At 43.3% G+C, this 16312-nt stretch overlaps 1 protein-coding gene, 1 long non-coding RNA gene and 1 pseudogene across 2 annotated transcripts; 1 reads left to right on the top strand and 2 right to left on the bottom strand.

Moving 5' to 3' along the window:
* Nucleotides 1-1783: 1783 nt before the first annotated feature.
* LOC149031346 (uncharacterized) lies at nt 1784-2758 on the bottom strand. The gene is made up of 2 exons (XR_016177841.1): nt 2726-2758; nt 1784-2064 (listed from the first exon to the last, which is right to left on the bottom strand). It is a non-coding gene; the product is annotated as an uncharacterized LOC149031346 (long non-coding RNA).
* A 5805-nt stretch (nt 2759-8563) lies between these two features.
* On the bottom strand, nt 8564-9976 carry LOC149031347 (large subunit ribosomal RNA; annotated as a pseudogene).
* Nucleotides 9977-14438: 4462 nt separating this feature from the next.
* LOC149031348 (uncharacterized) lies at nt 14439-15232 on the top strand. The gene is made up of 2 exons (XM_089176284.1): nt 14439-14465; nt 14585-15232. Exons 1-2 carry the CDS (start codon nt 14439-14441, stop codon nt 15230-15232), a joined length of 675 nt encoding a protein of 224 aa, XP_089032410.1.
* Nucleotides 15233-16312: the final 1080 nt, after the last annotated feature.

Below are 16312 nucleotides of genomic sequence, written 5' to 3' on the forward strand. Positions count from 1 at the left end.
TGGGTTCAGTAAAAAAATCTGAAAAAATTCAGAAAAATGTCTTTGGTAGGGTAGAAAATGATAAAAAATTCTCAGCGAAATCGAAGAGGGTCTTGGCAAAAATTTTCGATTACTTCTTATTGTATCCGTTAAATAGCATTTTATTTTAAGCAGTTCTTCAGCCAGTGGAACACTGGTATAGTATCTGTCGACATAAAGATGATATCCTTCGGAATTAGGGATTGATTCGAGTAGATTTTTGTACAAATGCAAAACGATCCTTGCACTGACAGGAAGTTCGGGATGAATTAAAGATTCCGACGTAACAGATCCAAAATAGGGCAATATCGAATACACATATCTCGTATTTGAATCTGCCAAAACATATATTCGTATTCCCCACTTAGTTTGCTTATTGGGGCTGTAAGTTAAACAACTGAATCTTCCTTTGAACGGTACTACAGCTTAATCCACACATATTTCCTTTCAGGAAACAAAGTTTGGTCTAAACTTTGAATCAATATAATTAAGAAAGCTTTTGACTTTCGAAAATCTTGTTTTTCGATAGCTATTATTTTTTATGTCTTGATGTAAATGAAGCATCCAGAAAATTTGAAAAAAAAACGCTCCTTCCTAAAAATCTTAAAGAAAAATGGCATATTGCACGTGAAGTCTTTGGAAAAATAATCTTTTATGTCACTTAAATAAACTGTACCCATATTCAAAATCACACCAAAAAATGGTGTGCTAAGCATTTCGTCATACGAAACGTTATTCCAATTTTTCCAAACTGATCTGGCGGATAATTCTTTCTTTGCAATTTGCTCGTTCGCATATGAGTTTGTTTGCGTTATAATTTCCGTTATGAGTTCGTTAGTAATAAATTTTTTGAAATAATCTATAGGCTGCTGCACATTTCCAAAAATTTAGCGATTGATATTTGTAAAAGGAATTCTACTAGGAAGATCATCATCATCACTGTCGATTTCAATACAATCATCGTCTAAGTTATCAACATTTTCTAATTTTATATCATATTCTTCGTCACTTGAATATTTTAAGGGCATAACTTTTCTTTTCTTATGATGCAATTAGATCGGACTGCTAGTCTCATCACTAGATTGAACATCACATTCAGAACTGCTTTTGAAATTTTCTTTGCTATCATCACTATCAAAATTTCTATTATTTTCTTTATTCATTTTTAGGCTCAATATATTGAAAATTAAGTGCAAAAAACAGTGATATGTCAGTGAAGAAGTCAATTGTTCTGTTACTGATACTTAACTCACAAGTCAATCGTGCGCGCATTTCATAAAACGCGAATTTTGATTGGTTCGATCGTTGTCACCTCCCACGTGACGTGCGACCGCAGCGCCAAAATATTGTTGCCACGTGACAGGTGATTTACGACCGTTAAGGGTTAATATTTTTGCATTTTTAATTAATGCCTGTTTATTGTCCCCTAACAAAGCAATATCGTCCACATATGTAAACAGTTGCGTTTTCCTGTTTAACTGTAGACCATCTTTACTTTTCTGCAGTTATTTGATAACAATTTCCAGTACTAAATTGAACAAAAGGGGTGACAATTCGTCCGTCTGTTTTAACCAGCTGTAGATATTAAAATCTCTTGACATTTGGTTACCTATCCTCTCTTCTAAAAATATATGTACGAATTCTTTATAGACTAATTTTTCATTACTATTACAATTACAAATGATTTCATTATATATGCTTTTAAAAAAAGTAGAAAACTATGTAATAAAATAAAAATAGATTTATATTTTTTATGCAATAAACATACGCTCAATTAATGCTTCACGAAATGCAAAACCATCAGCAGGTTGCCAATTTGGTTCAGGTACATGTACGTCTTCATCTTGTTCTTCATCTGAATCATAGTCTGGTAAATTATCATTAAATCTTAACGACATATTATGTAATACAGCACAAGCTACAACAATTGTGGTTGAACAAAGAAGTTTGGTTGTTAATCCTCTTGATAAACAAGGAAATCGTCGTTTTCATACACCGTAAGTTATTTCCACTATGTTTCGTGTCCTACTCTGAATGTTATTATACCTGTATCAACAACGAAAAATTAATAAATTAATAATAGTGTTACGCTGGGGAATAAAAATTGATTAAAAAACGAATCTAATAAGAAAATGTACGAATTTTTAATCTATTTAAAAATAAATAACAGCTATACTTACTGACGTGGTTTTTCCGTCCGTTACTGGGTTATTGATTGGTGTCGTTAAAAACAGTAGACATGGATATCCAGCATCACCCACTAATATTCCATTTAGTTGATGATCAAAATATCTCATGTAAGTTAGAGAATTTTGCTAAATTCTACTATTATGAGCACTACTAGGCCATTCTGGCACAATATCTAAAAATTCCATTCGTAGACCAACGTCTATAAGATATTTTTTAATTAAAAATTTTTTAATTCATCTATTTTAAGGATTTATTGGTGAAAATAAAATTTCGTATTAACCTGTACATTGAGAGAAAAATAACCTTTCCGTTTTTTGTATAATTCATCGACATTTTGAAATCTTGTATGAACTAATCCTATATGAGTACAATCAATTGCTCCATCAACACCAGGTATTTCAATAGCTCTCTTACCAAATCCTAGGTTTTTAAAAAGCCTCTGATTTTCTAATATATCTTCTTGAGTTTGTAACATTTTTATGTAATCATTAAACAAGCTTGCAAGAAAAACACTAACGCGAAAAACTATTCTAGATATTGTTGGTTGGGAGATTGTCATAGTATCACCAAGGATGAGCTGGAAAAACAGTTTTTTTATTTTTATTGAAAAATATATTTACTGAAAACTGAAAAATATATACAAATTTTTGAGAAGTAATAAAAATCCGTCATTAACAATAAAAATGTATTGTTTGGGAAATGAGCAGGCTTAAAAGATATGGACGCCGAGCATTTGCATGGATTTGTCAGATATATTCAAATGTGAGAGTACACCGCGTTTCGCTTACGAGAATTCAAATGAGTGGACGTTGAACAAATAACTTCTCGTATTTTACACTGTGAGAAGACTTGAGCAGGCCTGATTATATTAATCAGTAACGAGCCGAACGATGATGATTATATTAGTCACGCCGAACTTATTTCTTATGAGAGGACTTTTTCTGTAGACGAGAAGACACGTGTGTTGTATACGAAGGTTGAGAGAACTATATAAGATGGCTGCTTGAGAAGCCGGCGTCACAGCGCTTCTTCAACCGCCGTGATGAGTTATGGCGAGTCTGCATGGAGCGACAACTGCTGCGAGTTCTGACTGGACATTAGGAATCCCAAAAATTTCCGCCCGCAATCAGCAACAAAGTTGATGATGAGTTATGCTATCTTCTAAAGAGCTACTGGGAGGAATGCGAGCTTGGTGATCGGCCTGGTGAGTGTTGTGGTAGCCGTCCTCAGTGATACCACCCTGGTGAGTCCATCCTTCCCTGGCAGCAACTTGAGCACTCTAGCCATGCGCCATTTTCCTGGAGGCAAACGCTCATCAGTAAGGAGAAAATCTAGTGTTAATTCTGAGCATACGTCAAGCAAGTGCTCGCCCAGCTGTGCCTCAGGCTATTGCCTATTACACGTGATATTGAATGCGTGAAACCATTGCAAAGAGAACAATGACCGTAGATGTTATGATCATTGGGCTTGGAAAAACCCCCTCTTCACCATATCTGGATCATCAGAGAGGTAGACCGTCCCAAAGCTGGAAAGGGACCCACTTAGCCGTTTTGCTGGCAAATCATTAAGATTTACCAGCAAAACGTTGTCCAGCGGGGGACACGAGGAGGCGAGGTCACCAGCAATATCTCGGTCTCATGCAGGCTAGCATCAGATATTATTGCTAGTATTTGGGTATTTTACAACCCAGCTGTATCGGTACACTAAATGGTGCCATGCGGTTACGTCTACAGCTTCTTTTGCAGGGATTGAGATTGCTTACGTTCTTATGCATATGTCCTTGTTCTTTAGTACTGTAACTGAAAATTCATTAAAAATGCTAAAAATTTCTTTGGATACTAAGCACTTGTAATCACATGGCCAAGTATGGTATTTATCTAGTATAGCCTGTTTTAGACTAAGCCTTGAGTCATTTAGGAGCACACAGTCAAAGATGATATGTCGGACTGATTCGACTTCACCACCGCTGCAAATATCAGTGTCTGCTAATTTAAGACTCTTAAGTTTCTGTTTAATATTTCCGTGTCCTGTAAAGAGTTGGACTATGAAATGGTTATGTTTTATCCATACTAGATAGGGACAGTGGGAATCTCGTTAATCCATTCATGCGCGTCACTAATTAGATGACGAGGCATTTGGCTATTTTTTTTTTTTTTTTTTTTTTGTTTAACAGGTAGTGAGAAATGCATTTACGCAGACTTGCTCCTTAATCGTTCAAAGAAGGAGCAAGTACTGTGGGACTCTAGCCGAAACCAACTACCCACTAAAATACACTACCCACGGCTTTATTTCGTGCTGCCGATTTAATCGTTCGAAGGGTGCACGTTGCCCTGAATTCAAATTTTCTGAACATAAGTGCTATCCAATGCCAGTCCTTGGAAGCAGCGCTTCCTAATGTTATATAGATGCCTGTCATTTTGTTCCAACGACTCCAATTCATGTGACTGCCCCGAATGGCCCTAAGAGTTATAAAACTCAGGAGCCTCCGAGACAGTCCCATTGCCAATAGACAGCTAGCGGACTTCAACGACCATATTCCGCGCTATGAGATTGTACATGTTCCGAATTTTATGTCTGTTGGTCTGACTTTGTATTTAGTGCCGAGCTCAGACTTTACATCTGGGTTGTCGGCATAATAGGAACATTTTCTCTCATGGGCGCCGTCTAAGGACGTTGCTCCGCTAACGACCTGCGCATCGACAACGCAGACTTCGCCATTTCTGCTAGCTACTAAGTCAGGCCTTCTAAAGCCTTGACTCGTCCGCAGTAATGGCTCCGCTACAACACTCCATCAAATATCGCGCGGGCGGGATTCCAACACTTTGCATATTGCATTGTGCCTTAGGATCCGGCCTCTGTGGGTTCGGTGGCATCCTTGGATAATGTGGGCCGATGTTTCAGCTGCACTGCAGCCCGCCCGACACGTAGTATCCGCAGATACCCTCCTCACACCACGAGTCGTTCTAATGCGTGTGGGTAGAGAGTTGATCCGGACGTGGTTATAATTAATATAATCTCGCCCGGATAAGCCCGTACCCCAATGTACCCAAGAGCTGGACGCCGTTACTTTAGCGCTTTCACGCACTTCGCGTCCATCTACCGAGGAATGAAGAGCCCTAGCCCACCATCTGTCAACATCATCCTTGCTGCGTAGAGCTTCCCCGTTGTTCTTGGTGAGCGCACGGTAAGCCCATTGGATTCGTTTCTGAACCCAAAATTCGTTGTGCGCAGCTCTAGCAGCAGGAGATGTTGATTCGGCCAAGCCTTCGAATCTTGCGATAATCTGGCAAGGCACGTTAAGTTCAAAAGATGGTACGCCAAGACCTCCATCTCAGATAGTCGTGTAATAATATGCCTTAGGTACATCGGGAGGCAACCGAAGCCAACTGCGGACGGCAGCCCTGACCTGTAGGTCCAAGGATCTGAGTTTACCTAAGGTAGCGCCAGCGAAAACAAGTCGATGGTAGAGTCGAGGTAGAAGGTAAAACCTTACTACCATGAGCCGTTGTTGTGGCTTAAAGGGCGCTCTACTAATCCTCCTAAGCTCCTCTGACAATGTCCCCCCTGCTTTGCGAGGCCCAATTGGTCTAAAGTCTATCCCCAGGTAACGCCACTCCTGGGAGGGCGTTAGTTGTTCGATATAGTTTCCGTCACTTAGCCGGAATTGGGGTTCTGTTAAGACTTTAAACTTCTTGAGCTTCCCAGAGGGAACAATTGACAGCGCGGAACATTTGGAGGGATTGAGTGAGAGTCCTACCCCTCTAGCTCTATCCTCGAATGCTCTCACTTGCAAACTCATACCTTGGACCGTCGAGGATACAAGGATGGCGTCGTCAGCGTATAAGATGACTCCAATGCGTTCACCGCCCAAATCGTAACCAACATCGGATGGTAGCCGAGCGATTACTTTGTCGAGGACCAGACAAAATATGAATGTTGATAGGGGGTCGCCTTGGCGGACCCCTCTGGCTACGTGTACCGCTTCAGACCTAGAGCCTCCGACCTGAAGATAAGTTATGCTCCGCGAGTAGGTGTTGTTTATGTACTGTACCAGTTGTTCAGGCATAGCTTTCTCCCTAAGGGTTGCAATAATCGCCTCGTGTGCAATGCTGTCGAACGCTTTTGCACAGTCCAGGGAGACTACATGTAGCTCCCTAAGCCTGCGCTTGGCGTCGTCCAGCAGCGAGGCTAATATCGCAACATCCTCCACGCACCCGTTCTCCATACAGCGTTGCCTGATATCGATCAAGCCAGCACTGCGGAGGCGAGTCGCGAGGATTTTGTGTAACTGTCTAACAGCTATGGACGGAACGCTGATCGGCCTAAACTCGCCGGGGCGTTCTGCGTCCCTCCTCTTCGGGAGAAAAATTGTCCTACTCGCTAACATGTCTGCCGGGAAGCCTCCTCTTAGTAGGATGGTGTTATACAAGAGGGCTCGAATCTTAATCGGTACACTTCGCCATTGTCTGGCCGTGACTCCGTCTAAACCAACGGCAGAATTGAGTGGAACAACGATAGTCTCGAGCTCCACTCGTGAGACGGGCCGCCATAAATCCTGAGCAACGTTTTGGTCGATTGTGTTTGCGTTTTTGTCGGTACCCAGAGTGTATGGAGGGGATTCACGGGTCATCGTCGGACCCCAGAAATCGAGCATAGCTTGAAGACTGGGGGGACGTGACTCGCTAGCACCATTCAAAACATCCCTGGCTACCCGCCCAGGATTCTTTTTGAATAGGATTTGTGTTCTGGCGTAATCTCTCCGTCTCTTCCGCCATGTTGGCACGTTAAGCGTGTCAGGGGGGCGCATTGTCGGCCTTTCCATGTTGTTCCGCTGAAGTGGTCTTTGAAACACGCTTTCGAACCAGGTACTCAAATCGTTATCAATGTCTTCGCCGACTAAACATCTTCGCGCTAGTGTCACTAGAACGTCGACGTTATAGCCAGCTTCTATATTAATTTGTTCAGTAAGTTTTTGTATCTCTGTTTGTATTGAGTTCCCTTGGTTCTCCGGCGTGTTTTGCATTGGCGTTCGAAATTTTGCGATTCAGCAGAGGGCCCAGGCCGGCGCTCCGACACACCTTGACTCGGTGGAGGGTAGGCCGTTGTGCTGCTGCTTGCTGGGTCCCTTTTGAGCTCTCTCGAGTAAGAGTTTCTCAACAGCAGCAGCGACAAGCTGTTGGTAGTCATTACGACGTCTTACACCCTTGATCGAGTCAAGGGTGCGGTCGCTAAATCCTTGGGAGAGGATGAATTCATTAATGAATTTCGCCTTCCCAAGAATGCCTTTTGCCTCCACACGAGCCAGAAGTCTGAGCTCCTCCGGTGACCACCGCTTCTTAATCCTTTCAACGGAAATAGCAGCGTTAGCTGCTTCAACATGGGCGTGCCGTGTATGCACCCCTAAGCCACGCTTTGTTGGAAACGTTCTAGTGCAGTGTTCTCATTGATGCGCAGCATCGTGATTCGTCCCGCCGCGAAGCGACGAGAGTCGAACCGCTGCTTGTGCTGTGTCTATTGTTGGAGCCGATGTGGCACCTTGACTGTCATTTTCACTCTGTTCAGAAGTATCTATGGGGCCAGCAATCCGAGACGGGGAGTTACCCCGTTGCTGGCAATAACTCTTCCTTCTAGTCTTCACGCCCATAGAAAAAGGGACATGCTGGGTTGGCAGCCCAACATGACCTCGGAGCGAACTCCGTGCCTCTCCCTGATTATTGACTCGTCACACCCTCAGGCAGGGAAGAGGCAGGGCCGTGGCCCGTGACGAGCCCCACAGAGGTAGCTCTTGGTTTCCCCCGAAGGGGTACTTATAGCGGGACCCACGGAAGGGAGGCTACTTGCTAAACTATGATCCCTTAAGGGCTAGTCTCGGATACTAGTACCAGCGAACTGGCCCGACACCTCAAGCAACTGCCTTAAGAGAGTCATAGTTACTCCCGCCGTTTACCCGCGCTTGCTTGAATTTCTTCACGTTGACATTCAGAGCACTGGGTAGAAATCACATTGCGTCAACACCCGTGAGAGCCATCGCACTGCTTTGTTTTAATAAGACAGTCGAATTCCCCTAGTCCGTGCCAGTTCTGAGCTGAGCGTTGAATGGCGGCCAAAGAGGACGACCGTAACGGATAAACCGAGAGGGGAAGCCTCGCAGCAAGGAAGATCCGCAGGAGGCCCAGGCACGGGACCGAGCTCGAATCCCAGTACCGTTGCCGGAACTGTTCACCTCGCCCAGGCCCGGCACGTCAGCCAGACCCGCTTCCCTACCAAGCCCGACACGCCCTGCTCCTCAGAGCCAATCCTTATTCCGAAGTTACGGATCCAATTTGCCGACTTCCCTTACCTACATTAGTCTATCGACTAGAGGCTCTTTACCTTGGAGACCTGCTGCGGATATGGGTACGAACCGGCGCGACACCTCCACGTGGCCCTCTCCTGGATTTTCAAGGTCCGAGGGGAAGATCCGGACACCGCCGCAACTGCGGTGCTCTTCGCGTTCCAAACCCTATCTCCCTGCTAGAGGTTTCCAGGGAATTTGAACGCTTATACAGAAAAGAAAACTCTTCCCGGATCTCCCGACGGCGTCTCCAAGTCATTTTGGGTTACCCCGACGAACTCTCTTACGAGGGCCCGAATTGCAAGCGGTTCCGCTGCCGGGTTCCGGAATAGGAACCGGATTCCCTTTCGCCCGACGGGTGTGTGTCATTATTATTACTATTTATTTATATATAATAAAACAACATTTTGTCTGCACACCGTCATCGACATAGGATTTCTCCTAGGGCTTAGGATCGACTGACTCGTGTGCAACGGCTGTTCACACGAAACCCTTCTTCATGTCAGTCCTCCAGGGCCTCGCTGGAGTATTTGCTACTACCACCAAGATCTGCACCGACGGCGGCTCCAGGCAGGCTCACGCCCAGACCCTTCTGCGCACACCGCCGCGACCCTCCTACTCGTCAGAGCTTCATAGCGGCGCCCTTACAATATATAATCGCTCGGGCTAACCACCACACTTGCCGCTGACGGCAGAGTATAGGCTCGACGCTTTAGCGCCATCCATTTTCAGGGCTAGTTGCTTCGGCAGGTGAGTTGTTACACACTCCTTAGCGGATTCGAACTTCCATGGCCACCGTCCTGCTGTCTTAAGCAACCAACGCCTTTCATGGTATCCCATAAGCGTCGACTTAGGCGCCTTAACTTTGCGTTTGGTTCATCCCACAGCGCCAGTTCTGCTTACCAAAATTGGCCCACTTGGCACTCTGATCCGAAATCTCTCGTGGCTTCATAGTTCAAGCAAGCCAGAGATCTCACCTATTTAAAGTTTGAGAATAGGTTGAGGTCGTTTCGGCCCCAAGGCCTCTAATCATTCGCTTTACCAGATGAGACTCGTTTACGTTCAATAAGAACGAACGAGTGTCAGCTATCCTGAGGGAAACTTCGGAGGGAACCAGCTACTAGATGGTTCGATTAGTCTTTCGCCCCTATACCCAGTTCCGACGATCGATTTGCACGTCAGAATCGCTACGGACCTCCATCAGGGTTTCCCCTGACTTCGTCCTGACCAGGCATAGTTCACCATCTTTCGGGTCCCAACGTGTACGCTCTGGGTGCGCCTCTTCTCGCAATGAGAACGAGACGCCCCGGGAGTGCGGAGCCGCGCATAAACGCGGCCCATCCTCCCTCGGTCGACCTTAGTACGACCTTCACTTTCATTGCGCCTTTAGGTTTTGCAGTCCCAATGACTCGCGCACATGTTAGACTCCTTGGTCCGTGTTTCAAGACGGGTCCTGAGAGTACCCAAAGCAGTAGCGTCGCAGACCGGTATCACATTGTGTATTGCCCGTCAAAGGACTCCGCCTGCCAACAGCTGGCCAGCCACGGGTACGGCACTAGGTCCGTAACTCCGTAAGACACTGGCCTCGCTTGCGACGGGCCCGACGCAGTTCAAAAATTGCGGCAAGATACCTTATAAGTTCGACCGCCGGGCAGCCGGCCAGGTGCCCAAGGGTCTGCCGCGTGCGCCGAAGCGACGCGACAGTCTACCGCTCGGACCGTAGACTGACACCCAACGGGTCGCGACGTTCTACTAGGGAAGAAGTGCACGACGACGACGCCAAACAAGGCATATGTGACTCCTAAATATCGTGATTCTGAAACCATTCTTAGTGATCTACCTCCAAGTTTGACAGTTGGTGGTCTTCTTATATCTAAGAAACCTTTAAGAAGTATCATGTGAGATTTTGATACTAATAGTACTAGTTTTTGTCTTGTACACCAGCTATTCAAGATGGAAGTAACCTCATTTGCTTTAAGCTACAGAGCTCTTCTGCTATTACCTTTCACTATTATAGCAATATCGTCAGCATATGCAATAGTTTCGTTTCCCGTACTAGAGATTTCTTCAAGAACATCATCAAGGATGATGTTCCACATTAATGGTCCTAATACGGATCCCTGTCGGCAGCCTTTGCTTACAACTTTAGATATCTGAATAGTATTACTTGTAATTCTTGCTACTCTGCTTGAAAGGTAGCTCGCAAGTAGGTTATATATGTTTCTGGAGCAATCTCTGCTCTTAAGATCGCTGAGTACACTAGGCCACCATACACCATCAAATGCACCAGAAATGTCGCACATAAGGCCGATGGCATACTTGTCGCTTGTTTGATGCACAATGTCTCTTAATTTCACTATTGCATCTTCTGTTGATCTGCCTGGCCTGAAACCGTACTGTCTAGTCGATGCCAAAGGATGTGTATGTGATATTGTCTGGAGTCTTCCAGCAGTAAGTTTTTCCAGAATTTTCCCAAGTATTGGAAGTAAAAAAAAAGGTCTGTAAGATTTTAAATCAGTTGCTGGCTTGTCCATGCTTTTTCTTAGTATCCTATTTTCCGCTATTTTCCATTGATTTGGGAAAGTCCCCTGAATTAGGCATTCGTTGAAGAGATCTTGTAATTTATTAGACAGTACGGGCATAGCTTTCTTTATCATTTCTGATTTAATTAGATCGTGTCCAGGAGCCTTCCTATTGCCTAGTTTTTTGATAGCATTTTGTACTTCAGAAACATTGAATAGCGGTGCGTCCTGTGTGCTTAGTGCTAGAAGTGTGTCACTTCTAGTAATAATGTGCCACTCTGTTTCATTGTCCACATTATAATCAGGAATCATGTTATTGAGCAGTGTTTCCATAGTGTCAATAAAGTTTAACGTTTGTCTGCCACTTTGATTAATTGTTTCAATGACATTTTTAATACGTATTTTGTTTCTTTGAATTTTATACACAATACTCCATGGTTCCTTATTACCAATATCAGTGACAAACTTCTCCCAACTTTCTTGTTTTGCTTTTGCAATGTTCTTTATATATTGGTTTCTTAGTCTTTTATATTCCGTTTTATGAATTATTTTTAATCTATTGTTTATTGTTTTATTATATTTTCGTCGGGCTCTTTTGACTAGGTGTCGTAGATTAGTTAGATCACTGTTCCACCATGTGGCAGACTTGGAAAAGCGTTTCTTTTTCGGAATACAAGTTGGCGCTGCTCGTAATAATGCATGTTCATTTTTATTTGCAGCATCTGTTGCACTAATTGTTTCTTCATTGTTAACTGTATTCATGATGTTAGTTAAATTTCTAATATACTTTTCCCAGTCTGCTTTCTTGGTATTAAATCTATCACCTTTGAGACTTATGAGCTTATCTGAGGCTGATGTTATTTTAAATGAGATAAGGCTGTGGTCACTTGTTGTTTCGCCGTTGTGTATCTTCCAATTAGAAATAGAGTTAATACAGCTGCTACCAGCGATTGTGATATCGATATTATCCTGTCCTCGTGTATTGTCAAAGGTGAAGGTTTCAGATTCTTTGTTGGCTATTTGTAGTTGGAATTGCGATAATAATTCCTCAAGTGCTTCTCCTTTTTCATCTGTACATTTACTAAACCAAGTTGTTGACTTAGCATTTGAGTCTATGCAAAATATAATGTTCTTCCTGTCCAGCACCATTAGGATATTTTCCAAATAAAGTATATATGGATCAATATCTTCACAGTGTTGGAAATATGCACTAACTAAGTAAAACTTTAAATTGTCAATTTTAATCTCGACGCAAATTATGTCGGTGTTGCTTAGTTGCCCAATTTTTATAACATCAACTTTATTGTTAAAAATTACTATTGCCGCTTTAATATTATTAGATGCTATAACATTTGAGAATGTTTTAGTATCTAGTATTACTCTAGTGCATATTCCCATGCCTGCCATTTTATTATGATACGAATAAGGTTCTTGGACAGTAAGTATGTCTAACTTGTGCTCAAATGCTAATTGCCTTAGTTCATCTGATACAGACTTGGAATTTTGTGCATTTATTTGCCCTATGTTCAAAGTACTTCTATGACAGCAATTGGTGGTGTCATTACTTGCCATAGTCTATTTTTGAGACGTAATTTGCCATAGCAATTTTGTAGGCTGGACACTCCGGTGAGCGTGAGGAGTGGTCACAAACTTTACCTTTAGAAACCCTGCTCTCTTGCAGTTGATGCATACTGGACTCTTGTTTTTAGCTTTGCAATCTTTAAAACTGTGACCGTCACCTCCGCAATGACCACATGTTTCGCTTTTTGATTTGCAGTGCTTCGACACGTGTCCAAAAGATTAGCATTTGTAGCATCTGCTTATGACTACAAAGTCTTGAATCCAGTGTGAAGTCCAGCCAATGTATACCATATCATTTTTCAATAGTATGTTTCTCACGTTTAGTGTAACTTCAATAATAATGTTTACCGAATCCTGATTTTTGTTGTGGGACCTATGAGAGAATAGTACTTCCTCGGCAAATTTGGTTTTCGGAAATTCATCCATGTTTTGCTGTCTCAATGCTTCTAAAAATTCCTTATTGCTCATCTCTTTTTGGACATTGAAAATAATGAGCTTCGGTTTTTTCTTTGCTGGAATTCCAGTCCGTAAACCTATTTCTTTCCATTTTTGGGACTTGAGTACACGCTCCATGTCGTCTTTTGTTTTGGTTTCAACTAAGATACCGTTGTTTGCAATTTTCTTCACATTGCAAATTTTAAGTTTTTCTTTCGATGGGGCTACACTACTCATGACGACCGGTTTTGTTTCGTCACTTGATTTTATGTTGTTATCAGCGCTTTGGTATATAGCGACAACATGCTTCTCCGATTTTGTTTCTACGCTAGATTCTTTAGCCACGGCAGGGATCTTTAATCTTTCAGCATAACTTAGCTTTTTGTTTATCACATTTGTTGACTCGTTCTTGATCTGTTTGATGCTGCATGTAGTATCATGGATCGCCTTTTTAAGCTTTTGTAGCTTGTCGTCCAACGAGTCTTTTCCTGGCTGTCCCATTTTTAACTCGTTATTCTCCTCTTTAAGGAGCGTTATAGTTTTATACATCATTGATATTTTATTTTTAATTTCTTCGAAATCTTCTTCTTCTAGGTCATCTATTGTCATATTTTTTATGTTTCTTTCGAATTTTTTGAATGACTTAATTTCTTTGTCCAGCTCATTTTGTGCTGGTACTGGAGCAGATGTTTTCTTCATATGTTTCTTTACAACTGCCTCTTCAGTTGATGGCTCTTCGTCGCTTCTCTCTTTTCTCTTTGTGGGTTTATCCTTGCCCAAAGTGAGGTTATCGCATATTTCCATGTCCTCTACTGATTTGTTTCTAAGCACAGGAAAATCCACGGCTTTGAATAGTTGGCTCATGTTTGATTTCGCACAGCGACAGTGATCCCAGAGACTTTAGTTCGTCTGATCGACACAGGGGCGCAAAATTATCGTACGCGGCAGGGAAATTATCGTACGCCCTGGGAAAATTTGAAATCCTACAAATCTCGGACAAAATTTTGAAAAAGTCGGAAAAGTCGGAAGTTGATGACCTTTTTTTTTTTTTGTCTTTTTTTTAGGTAGAAAATGTCCAAGAATCTTCTAGTCCAATCGGCGGTTCGATAGCTGCAGGGGAAGCTCTTCAAGTCAAGAAAAAAAAATTTTGATGACCTTTTTTTTTTTTACTCATCAAGTTCCCAAACCCTATCATGAAAACGATGACAACGATCGTTCGCCGGGAGATCGTGGTTGTGGTTGTGGTAGTAGTGTAGTGGGAGTAATGGTGGGAGTAAAGGTTGGGGTAGGGGTGCACCTTTGCAAAATTTGTTGACTAAAAAAAAAAAGAAAAGGTCATTAGGTTTTCAAAATTCCAAATGGATCGTACGCCACGATTTTGGATCGTACAGGACCTCAAATTATCGTACGCGTACGATTATTATCGTACGAATGGGATCGCTGCACAGCGATTGGTGCGTCACAAGGCTTCGTCTAATCACAGTAGTTTATTGCTGCGGCGCAGCAAATACAACTCACGCAGACAGCTCAACCAGCTCCTCAACCTGAGGTTGGTGCTCGTGCCCGCTCCGGGCTACCTGAACTAACAGTGCCTACGTTCAGTGGCGAATGCCGGAAATGGCCTGACTTCAAGGCCATGTTCAGCTCAGTCATCGGAGACGGCTCAGACCTCAATGATCTGGAGAAATTCCAGTATCTCAAGTCAGCGATGCAAGGTGAGGCCTACGAGCTCATCGCGAACATCACTCCAGACGAATCCTCCTATGATCAGGCGTGGACACTGCTCAATTCAAGGTTTGAGAACAAACGCCTTATTATCAAGTCACATCTAGAAAGGCTGCTCAACCTCAAACCGATGCAGAAGCGCCAAGTTACCTCGCTGACAAAAATGGTTAACATCATTAATGAGACCACTCAGGCACTCAGAACACTCACAGTGGAGAGCAATAACGATTGCCTCATGGTCACTCTCCTCACTGAACTGCTCGATCAAGACACTCGCAAGAGGTGGGAGACATCTCTTGCATCGACCGATGAATTTCCGGCACTCAGCCAGCTCACCGAATTTCTGGTCGCTCGTGCTCACACATTGCAGACCATAGAAGCGTCACTTACGCCAGCTTTTAATCCAATGTGCAGAAAGAGACTATGACTACTCAGGCAAGCTCACATCAGGCGTCTCAACAGCCTCCAGCCAGCTCAGTCCCGGACAGTATATCCGTGTGACTGTTGTGGGCAAGATCACTACATCGCGATCTGTCCAAGAATGCGAGGCTACTCGGTCAATCAAAGGGTGAGGTTGATCAGGGAGAGCAGCTTGTGCTGCTATTGCCTAGGCAGGCACAACCTGAGAAAGTGCAACAGCCGACGGCATTGCAGGACGTGCAACGACTTCCACCATACCTTGTTGCATGGTGCTGACCTCTCAACCATCTTCGGTCCACCAAAAGAGATGAGGCTCAGACCGCTCAGGAGGTGCTAGATGCACCCGCTCCCTCCGAAAAGTCTTCTCAAGCATGAAGCTCAGGGCAGCTCGTTGAGAGTTGCGATCACCCAATGACAAGCTTGGCGCATCTCAGTCATCTCACATTGCTGGCCACAGCGACAGCGATAGTCGTCTCATCAACATCGTCAGTTCAAACTCGTGTTCTCATTGACCCTGGATCAGAGATCTCGTTCATCTCAGAAAGACTTACCCAGCAGCTTAATCTTAAACAAAGGTACTCAAGGCTGGACGTTTATGGTGTCGGCGGAAAACGGACTTCTCAAACAAGAGGAATTGTCACGCTCAACCTTCAATCAAGGTATAGACCACTCACAGTGATAATTTTAGTTCACGTACTCAAGACAGTTACCACCATCCTGCCGGCCATAAAGATACAACAGGAACACGAATGGCCTCACCTTATGGGTTTAAATCTCGCTGATGAATTCGGATTTGAGACATCGAAGCGAGAAGACGTGTCACGCGCGAGTTAGAACGCGAGTGTAAACCAATCTTGATTGTAGTGAATGGTTCAGGGTATAAATTTAAAGTTCCACTGTAATATTTAACTGCTATCTTGTAAGTGAATAAATAACGCATTCAAACTGCTTTTGCAGTTTGAAATGCAAGAACAATCCAACAGCATGGCTTCTGACAACAGGGGTCAATTATATAAAACTGCACTACAAAAAAATACAGCATTATACGCCAATGTTACCTCTCAATACACCAATCCAAAGAAAGAAC

Source organism: Polistes dominula, unplaced genomic scaffold (genome assembly GCF_049000335.1).
Source record: "Polistes dominula isolate Pdom_NZ unplaced genomic scaffold, Pdom_raw_medaka contig_6, whole genome shotgun sequence".
NCBI classification, from domain to species: domain Eukaryota; kingdom Metazoa; phylum Arthropoda; class Insecta; order Hymenoptera; family Vespidae; genus Polistes; species Polistes dominula.